Consider the following 9,783-nt stretch of genomic DNA (forward strand, 5'->3'; position numbering starts at 1 on the left):
GCGATGCTAGACTTGTCACTTTTCACAGACACTCAGGAAAACAAACCCAAACAGAGAAACTATTACTGTTTGTGCAAGGGTTGGAAACACATGGTCATGGGCCGCATAGGGCCCACCAGATAATTTAATATTTTTGTATGGGTTTAACAATACAAGCTCACACACACACACTTGTGTGTCTGCTCGCTTGCTTCAAATGTCAATAGTCTGGGTTTTCAAATGACCATGGTTCAGTCTGGACAGATGATATGACTCACATCATGTTGACTGCTGTTTTGCCCAGTGTTATTTTTATTGAGGTAACTGTTTTTCAGGGGTTGGCTTGTTTTGGATGTCAAAAAAAGCAAATTTGAACTGAAAAAACTTGATTTGTACTTCTATTTATACTTTTAACATTAAAAAAATACATAAAATGGGGTCTGATGTGAATTTCTACACTTTTTGCCTGTTAATCTCTACATCAGGGGTGTCCAAGTCCAGTCCTCGAGGTCCGCATTCCTCCATGTTTTCCAAGTTTCCCTCGTTAAACACACCTGATTCAATGATCAGGCTCCTGCACAGGTGTGTTTAACGAGGGAAACTTGGAAAACATGTAGGAATGCGGCCCTCGAGGACTGGACTTGGACACCCCTGCTCTACATCCTATTACAGCAACAGACAAGAGTAAACAAGTCATTTCAGAAACAATGCCACCATTTTGAGGGAAGGCGATTTTCTGCACCGTCTTAAAATATTAGTGTAATTTGACACGGTAGAGCGGGTAGACGTTTGAAATCAAGTTTTGCTAAAACTTGTACTGGTTAATTAAGCTTCGTTGGACCTTCGTCTTTACTCTAGACAGTCACTGCCTTTTCCAAGGAGTCCCTGAACGCAGCGCAGTATAGCGCTGCTCGACTTGCTCTGATGACACCCACACACAAGCACAGTCACAGACACACGCGTGCTCAAGCACAACACAGGAGTCCACGCGGTCCTCAGACAAGGTAAGATAAGATAAAAATTTCACTCTTAACACGCCACTATCCCTCACAATTTCATTCGCTACGAGTCTCTAGTGTTATCTTAAGTCTAAACGCCCAAAAGACTCGCCGTTTTATCCAGACATTCCCCGAATTCACTCATAGACCAATGCGTGAATTTGGCACTATTTAATTTCAGTTGACAGCGCGGACTTATCGCGTGGGTGCTGTGTAGCAAAATAATTTGCAAGGAGCGGAAAGAGGACGGCGCGCCTTCGATCGGCTCTTGGGTGACACTCGAGCTGCCATACCGCCTTTTGTTTGTGGCGAATTAAATTTAGCGCCAAGCCTCGGGTGTGCCTAACGCTCTCGGCTAGTCGTTTGCTAGTTCACTCGTGTTTGCATGTAATAAAGTATTAACGGCCATGCGGTTGACTGTAGCCGTAATGCTGACAGTGGCTTGATTGTACTTGACCTTTGTCACTTGTGTAGCCTAAATAGTAAAACTGACGAAAATGGACAAGTGTACCAGCGAATGTGTACTGCAGTACCGATTACAAATCAGGCTTATTATACCTCATTTTTCTGCTAGTAATTGAATAAACATACTAAGTTTCTCACTTTTTCCCCAGTTTGGTGTGTACCCCACCCCTCTTGGCTTCAGGGTTATGATGAGGGCAGATTGAGGATATTTGTTAGCTGTGGGCAATGTCTCAAGTTCAAATTGAGAGTCAGGCTGGAAAGAATTGTGATCATTCACATATTTTTTTATTTCACGTCTATTACTAAAATAGAAAGCGAAAGCACCACGAGGATGAGCTAGTGGCAGATTATTTTTCCTGCTGGCAACCTTGTGTCTGATTGTTCATGTGCGTGCTTCCTGCTTCTACTGTTGCTGCCATTTTTCCCCGGTTTGTCATCACACTTTAAAAGGTTTGACCTACTAAACTGGAAAAGTTGCAAAGCCATTACTCAACGGCACCGACGCTGAAAGAGAAGGAAATGCCACATCAAATCCGAATCTCGGCACCCTTCATTTTCTAGAATAGTGTTACCAGATAGCATGAAGGCGTCGTGATATATATCGGGTGAAAAGAGCAACGTGCGCGCTTTCCTGGAAGGCCGCCTGGTCACACGTGCCTGTGCTATTTGCGTTGGGCATGCCCGACCGAACAGAAGTGAGGACGAGGAGTCAGAATGGTGCCTTTGTTTTCGCTGGGAGGAACAGCTGATGAGAGCGGCGACGGCCCGGCCCTGTGTTGGCCACATGTGTTGACTCATTTGTAAGGTTCATCTAAAGTGGCCTATTTATGCTAATGCCCTTTAGCCAATCTTTTTTTTTTTACTATTCCCATGTTTCAGGTGCACCTTAGTTCCTAACACCCTTGATTGATTTAATCGTGATGAACAAAGTGATTAAATCCTCATGCCTTCACCAGTTCAAACTCGCTTGAATCAACAAACAATATAGGCTTTATCTCAATTTTATGTGATAGACGGGAAATGTTTGCAGGGGTTTACAGTGGGTGGGGGGCGTTGAGTCTGAAGACAAAGCTCAAAAATAAATTTGCATTATGAATGCATCTTTGTGTTGAGGTTGACTGGGTCAAGTCTCAGTTTCTCAATACATTTGAGGCAACATTTTTATTCAGGTGCACCTTAGTTCCTAACACCCTTGATTGATTTAATCGTGATGAACAAAGTGATTAAATCCTCATGCCTTCACCAGTTCAAACTCGCTTGAATCAACAAACAAGATAGGCTTTATCTCAATTTTGTGTAATGGACGGGAAATGTTTGCAGGGGTTTACAGTGGGTGGGGGGCGTTGAGTCTGAAGACAAAGCTCAAAAATAAATTTGCATTATGAATGCATCTTTGTGTTGAGGTTGACTGAGTCAAGTCTCAGTTTCTCTATACATTTGAGGCAATATCATTTTTATTCATCTTTTGCCAAAAGGTGATATGATCACCTTAAAACAGACATCATATGTAGAGTAGAATTGGAAAAATCACATAGTCAGCCATTTTGGTTTGAAGGAGCCAGTTTGGGAAACTCGTAGCGCCAGTCAGAGGTAGGTTGGCACTTTTCACACTGGTGACGCTAAATTGCGGAACTCTCGTGTGCGTGGATGCGAAATAGGCTTTCTATTGTTTGGTGCTTTTTTATTTTTTGTACCTGAGCCATGCCACGCCGCCTGTCGGAACTCCTACAAGGGAATTTGCCCAAACGAGCTCCAAACAGGTGAGCAGAGAATGGTTTCAAAAGTCGGATATTTTTGTGTTAACAGTCAAGCACAGCTTCATCAATCGTGTTGCGCATGTGAACTGAGCGGCCTTTTAGTGCGGTCATTATAAATGTCAATACTGTTAAGCATGTTGTCTCTCTATAAAGGACTGACCTTTTGCCAACAGTTGTTCGATTGCGGATCATCAAAGAACGCACAATAGCATCTCGCGCTCTTCTTTTACCGCACTCGTACCCAATCAAATGGTGGGATATTTTTTTGGGTTGTCGCTCAGATGCCAAGTCCGCAGACTCCAAAGTGTGTGTGTTGCATTTCAACAGCAAGGCTCGTGATGCCAGCTGGCCGGCAATTCATGTCGACCTAAAAGAAAGACGCTTAGCAGGATTCAAAGCTGTGCTGTCAAGTTATGGCGCTGAAAAGAGAAGATATGTTGCTTCTGCTTTGTTTTAGTGAAACTGCTTTGTCAAAGAGAGACTCGCATCTATTGAATGTAAGCTAGGGCTAACCCGCAGGTGGCTCACATGCTCGTGGGGGGGCGGTTGATTAACGGCATGTGAATGCTAATGGGCCAAAGTGGAGTGCACTACATTGCTTCCGACGAATTTCCAGTCTGCTGAGCTTCATTTCGATCAATACGGCAATGATGTTGAAACGTTCAGCATGTTCCACGCATCCGTTTTCCATAGCGCTTAGCTTAGCGGGTGATCTAGAGCTTATCCCAGGCGAGGCGGGGTACACTGTTCAATTGATTGAATCAAAATGGGAAAAAGTTCTATTTTTATCACTGAGCGCATGCCGCGTCGCAACTTGTCTTGGCAGAAAGCTGTGTCACGGTACATCAATAATACAAGGCTGGCCTTTGAAGAACAAGGAGAAGGTCGTGGGTGGGGGGGCGCTTTATAGCGACACGTCAAATGCGCTGCTTAATGGAGGGAGAAATTGAAAGCAGGGCCGCCGGCTTGGAAAAAATGACAGTCAGTGAATGACCGCTGATGCGACATCCTCTTTTAAGTCTCCCGCGAAATGAGTCATAAGGATTTTAGTGCAGGAGGGCGGGGAAAGAAGAAAGGCACGTCCCAAAAACAGAGAAAGTCTGCTTTGTAAAAACAAATCATCACAGAGCACTTTGCTTTACGCCGTGCGTTACAGGAGACCGCTTGCTTTGTAGTTTATTTATTTTTGGGAGGGCTCTTTACGTGATTTGTGGTTCTGCATGCACGGTTGACGTACTTATGTAAGTTTGCTACATTGCAGCATTTCTTTGCTTGGTTCAAGGCAACATTGTTTGTTCTGTCCATGTCGAATTTGAACTTTGACCATTTGACTAGCTCAAATATTCACAATTTGAAACAGGCGCGCATCTCTGGCCGTTGATGATAAAAACTGTTTTTGTGCGTTTGCCGCCGCACATTGACTGTTATCTTTGGTTTTCAGAGCCGCTGCACCATCTTGATCAAACCTCGCATTGCACACAGCAACCATGACTGCCATGAACTCACCCAGAGACAAGTAAGCCAAAATGAAACGCGCTGCCTTTTTAAAAATTATACAGAAGAGTGTTACCAGAGCAGTACTCAAATATGTGCGCAAATAATTTGTAATATAATTGTGTTTGTTTGTGCTCTTACAATTTGGTCATTAAAAATATAAAAATGCAGATTCAATCTTTGAAATTATTTTTAAAGTTAAATCATTTTAAATGTAGGATTTGTATGCAGTTCAATATGACATGATTATTTTTAAAGTGAAATAGTTTTAAATGTTGGATTTACATGCAGTTCAATATGACATGATTTGGTAGTCACCCGATAATTGGTCACATTTGGTCACTAAACGATGGGTCCTGAATTCAACCAATGTGGACTTTAAAAAGCCTTAAAAAAAACAAAAATTGGACCTGATTACAACAAAAATGAACTTTACTTGATATGTTTTTGTCAGATACAATGCAGTGTGGCTCATATTCTTCATCCTGGGCTTGGGAACTCTTCTGCCATGGAACTTCTTCATGACGGCCACCATGGTATGCCATAAGTCTGGGGCTGATAATGCCTGGGGGTGGGGGGAGAGACAGAGACAGACAGGCACGCAGACACACACACACACAAAGATGGAAATTTGACCATCTGGTAGTTTACATCCTGCGGTGGGTGCCATGTCCAGCCCAATTCCTTTAGCGTTACTCCACTGAGCTGCAAGGGAGGTTAAATGTTGGAATTTTAACTCGAGTATCGGTTAATAAAGGCACAAGGAGAGGAAAACACAGAGCCTCTTCTTGTCTGTCTCTTTGGTCAGATTTGCAACAATATGTGTCATTTCTTGCCAGTACTTCACCAGCAGGCTGAAAGACCCGCCCAGCGAGCTTTCTGCTAATCAGACGGCCAACAGAACGCTGGACGGCGGCGACACCCGCAACATGCTGGAGTCCAAGTTCAACAACGTGATGACTTTGTGCGCCATGGTGCCGTTGCTGCTCTTCACCTGCATCAACTCCTTCATCCACCAGAGGTGACCGACACCCAAGCGATGTGTATGTGTGTATGTGTCTGAGCATGCGTGCGTGTACGTGCGTGGGGAATGTTTGCTTTAATTTTGGTCGGATTAAGAGAACTGCAGTTGTTTCTGTAGCCAGACACACCTTGGAATATTTCTTTTCACGCCGACTCCTCTTAAACGCTACGGCGTGGCTGAGCATTTAAATGTTGATGTTTGTTTCTTTTCCTTTCTGCTAAGGATCCCTCAGAAGCTGCGCATCACGGGCAGCCTGACGGTCATCCTGCTGGTCTTCCTGCTGACCGCCTTGCTGGTCAAGGTGGACGTGGAACCGCTGCCCTTTTTCACCCTCACCATGATCAAGATCGTCTTCATCAACTGTGAGTTCCCCCCCCCCCAAGGCATCATTGATGTTAGGTTTGAATCCTGTTGCTAACCAAAACAGCAGCACTGGAAACAGTCTGAATCTCAGGTAATAATCTCGCGTTATGCTACTTAGACTTGGACAGCGTTGTGTGTCCCTCTTTCATCGGAAGTCAGCTGGGATAGAGTCCGCCCCCTTCCTTGTGATCATTTCCACATGTGAAAACATGTGGGGCCCAGTGAAAACAAGCAGCTCGGCATCACCGGGTTCCTTGCATAGTGTGCGATCTCACGCTGTGTTTGTTTGGAAGGCGCAGTCGGACGAGCAAGCTGCCGTTCCGCCATGTTTGATTTAGACAAACCTGACCCTAAATCTTTGATATCAGGGCTTGCGCAATACTGCCGCTTTAACGTTTAGTATTTCAATGTGTACACATATGAATTGTCTAGGAGTGGATTTTGTCTTCTCGTCGCCTTCCTCCCCAAATTGAAGGTCCACTTGTCAGATCAGCCATTGGATGACTCCAGAAGGTGTAACACACGCTCTCTTGATGCCCCCACCCCAAGCGTTTGGGGCGGTTTTGCAGGGCAGCCTGTTCGGACTGGCAGGGATCCTGCCCACCTCTTACACCACGCCAATCATGAGCGGCCAGGGCCTCGCCGGGACCTTTGCCGCCTTCTCCATGATCTGCGCCCTGGCCTGTACGACACACACAAGAGCAAACACCACAACAGAGTCGATCAACTCGGTTGTGTCGACTCAAAAATGTCAAATCAAAAACCATATTTAGGAAGTTGTTGTCTTAAATGGATGGTGATGGAGCTCTATCTTTCGGCAGCCGGCTCAGCGCTACGGGACAGCGCCTTCGGCTACTTCATCACGGCCTGCTTCGTTATTCTCATCGCCATCGTCGCCTACCTCACTCTGCCCAAGATGGTGAGACCTCACAAAATACTTTTTTTCTTTCTCCACTGCTTTGAGTTTCCCATTATAGCTGCTGTTATGGTGGTCATCCTCAGGAGTTTTTCCAGTACTATATGGAGGGCAACGGATCCAAGTCGTCTACTGATGACGAGAACAGGATAGACCTTCTCAAACAAGGTACTGTCCTGTTTATTCATTTGACCGTGCGTATTTAATGAGAGCGAGGCGTTCATTTGTCCCACAGAGAATGCTGAGAAGTGTCCCGAGATGAGTGTGACAGAAGATGACAAAAAAGTGGGCGTGTCTGTGCTCCAAATATTCCGCAAGGTAAAAAAAAAAAAAAAAAAAGAGAGGACCTTTGTAGAGGTTACCTTCCCAAAACTGCCTCTATAATTGAAAATCTATGTACCATGGTTATTATTGAAATAAAAACAGTAGCGCTTAAAAAAAAAATCTTTATAGCAAAAATGCCACTTGCAAGTGCTAAACATTTTTGCTGTTGTTGCGTATCAAGATTTGGGTGATGGCCCTCTCTGTGTGCTTCATCTTCACCATCACCATCGGGACGTTCCCGGCTGTCACCGTCGATGTCAAGTCCACGGTGGCCAACGGCAGCAGCTGGGGTGAGTCCACAGTCAACTGTCTTAAAACAAATCTTTGATACATAACAGCCATTTTGTCAAGTACCGATAGAAAGTTGTGTCCTACACCCATGTCAAAGGAGTTTATCTTTTTAGAAATATACTTCATCCCCGTGTCGTGTTTCCTCCTCTTCAACGTGATGGACTGGGCTGGCCGCAGTCTGACGGCCGTCTGCATGTGGGTCAGTATTCAACTTCCATCAGTCAGATGCACTCAAAGATATCCTATGTATTTGAGGGTGTGGGGGAAACAAGCTCCATTTTTGGTGGAAAGTCCCTATTGGTAGTATATCTGCGTACTCATCAGCTTACTCACGAATGTTTGGGTTAAAAAATACCATTTGTGTGTGTGTGTGTGTGTGTGTGTGTGTATATGTGTGTGTGTGTGTGTGTGTTTGTGTGTTTTTAGCCTGGCAAGGACAGCCTGTGGCTTCCCGCTCTAGTGGGCGTGCGACTGGTGTTTGTGCCGCTCTTCATGTTGTGTAACGTGCAGCCCCGCTACAAACTGCCCGTATTCTTCTCGCATGACGCCTGGTACATCGTCTTTATGATCTTCTTCTCCTTCTCCAACGGTTACCTGGCCAGCCTCTGCATGTGCTTCGGACCCAAGTGAGTAAAACACCGAATGCTGCGCAAAAAAAAAAAAAAGCAGCGGACACGCAGATAACCAGTATCTACGAATTAGAGGTTATTTTTTTGTGTGTATTTGTTTTAATCAAAATTGATTAGTGTGTTAAATATGGCGTGTGGTCGTACTTACATAAGCACGTGTCACGGTTTATACAGTATCAAAAAATATGGTGTATAGCAATGTTATGTTGTGGTTTTAAGTGAATGTTATATGTGCGTGTACAGGAAAGTGTTGCAGCACGAGGCAGAGACGGCGGGGGCCGTTATGGCCTTCTTTCTGTCCCTGGGCTTGGCGCTGGGGGCCGCCATCTCCTTCGTCTTCCGCGTCATTATCTAAAACAGCCAACGCCATGTAAAAAACAGCACACACACGTAACATCTTCTACTGTTACTTGCTGCCATCTCCGGAGAATGCCTTTGCTGAGGGTAAGGCCAGAGGACACCCTACCTCTGTCTCACCATGGCAACTATATAAGCTTAAACAAACTGACACAATTGAGCTGAATGGTTGTTTCCCAGCATGCAAGGTGGTAACTATCAACGAGGACATCTTTTCAAATTACAACTGAAGACCGAATGACCATTTGTTATGAGGAGCCTCTATTATCTTAATTATCTGACATAATTTTATCATTATTTTGTTATTGAGGCTCTATGGCTTTTTGTTTTATTTGCTTGCACCAAAAAGACATGGCCAAAGTAAATTAGGGCCACACGCAAGAATCAAAACAAATATTTTTTTGTAACCCTACAAGAAAAGTAACTTAAAAATGGGGTGAAATTTGAAAATGAAATAGTCATATTTTTAGTTATGAGAATTGGTAATATTTGAAAAAAGAGATTTTTAACAAATGTTTTAATACGAGAAACATTTATTCTGTAAAATGTCATGTTTTGTGTGGGTGGGGAATCCCCAACATTTTACAAATTGATTCCCGTAACTTTTCAAATTATTTTTTTGTAAGATTACAACTTCGATCAACTTGGACAATCTTGGCTCTGCAAGATTGTCTGACATGCAACAGGCCACTGCTGCAATTTTCTCATCTAGTGGTTTTGTATATTTTTACGAACTTTCCAAGTTTATTTTTCTATCATTGTCAAAGAGCATTTTCCTCATTATTGGTCTGGCCTTCTGCTTTTTGTAGTCAGTTGCAGTACATATAAAAAGCTTTGAAAACGCAACCTTTGTGTATAGGAATCTACGTCTTCAAGTACACTTCAATTAAAGTATTTTTTAAAACTTTGGCTCCCTCATCTGGTCATTTGTAGTATCGCTACATAATTAGCCAAAATCTGGCACATTTTAAGAAAAGCGAAGATGAGTCTTTAGGAAGGATTTAATCAAGGTAAACACTTTATTCAAAAATAAATTACCGAAAATGATTTTAAAAAGGTGGACAGGCATCACACTTTAGCCTCACTCAGCCAATCACATTATCAGGCGTCATCAAACACCTGCTCAAACTTCTACAGCAGCAACACGACAACGAACAGGTAAATTGAGCCAAACACACACACAAGC

The 9,783-nt window shown here is 43.7% G+C and overlaps 1 protein-coding gene across 1 annotated transcript; it reads left to right on the forward strand.

Annotated features, from left to right (window-relative positions):
- Positions 1 to 624: 624 nt before the first annotated feature.
- On the forward strand, positions 625 to 9,506 carry LOC148393494 (equilibrative nucleoside transporter 1-like). Its single transcript, XM_088385749.1, has 13 exons — positions 625 to 983; positions 4,641 to 4,715; positions 5,148 to 5,229; positions 5,533 to 5,714; positions 5,940 to 6,079; positions 6,630 to 6,764; positions 6,902 to 6,999; positions 7,083 to 7,164; positions 7,232 to 7,314; positions 7,502 to 7,610; positions 7,725 to 7,810; positions 8,038 to 8,237; positions 8,484 to 9,506. The coding sequence occupies exons 2-13, from the start codon at positions 4,687 to 4,689 to the stop codon at positions 8,593 to 8,595; spliced, it is 1,338 nt and encodes a 445-aa protein (XP_088241875.1). The 5' UTR covers positions 625 to 983; positions 4,641 to 4,686; the 3' UTR covers positions 8,596 to 9,506.
- The last annotated feature ends 277 nt before the right edge of the window (positions 9,507 to 9,783 follow it).

The sequence above is a fragment of the Syngnathus floridae genome, chromosome 9 (genome assembly GCF_059516105.1).
Source record: "Syngnathus floridae isolate MCC-2025c chromosome 9, RoL_Sflo_1.0, whole genome shotgun sequence".
Lineage (NCBI taxonomy): Eukaryota > Metazoa > Chordata > Actinopteri > Syngnathiformes > Syngnathidae > Syngnathus > Syngnathus floridae.

Bases quoted from the DNA above. Each gene is read 5' to 3' on its own strand.
- LOC148393494 (XM_088385749.1), top strand. From the start codon at position 4,687: ATGACTGCCATGAACTCACCCAGAGACAA. The intron at 5,230-5,532 runs GTATGCCATAAG...ATTTCTTGCCAG, and splicing joins TCTTCATGACGGCCACCATG to TACTTCACCAGCAGGCTGAA. The intron at 7,811-8,037 runs GTCAGTATTCAA...GTGTGTTTTTAG, and splicing joins TGACGGCCGTCTGCATGTGG to CCTGGCAAGGACAGCCTGTG.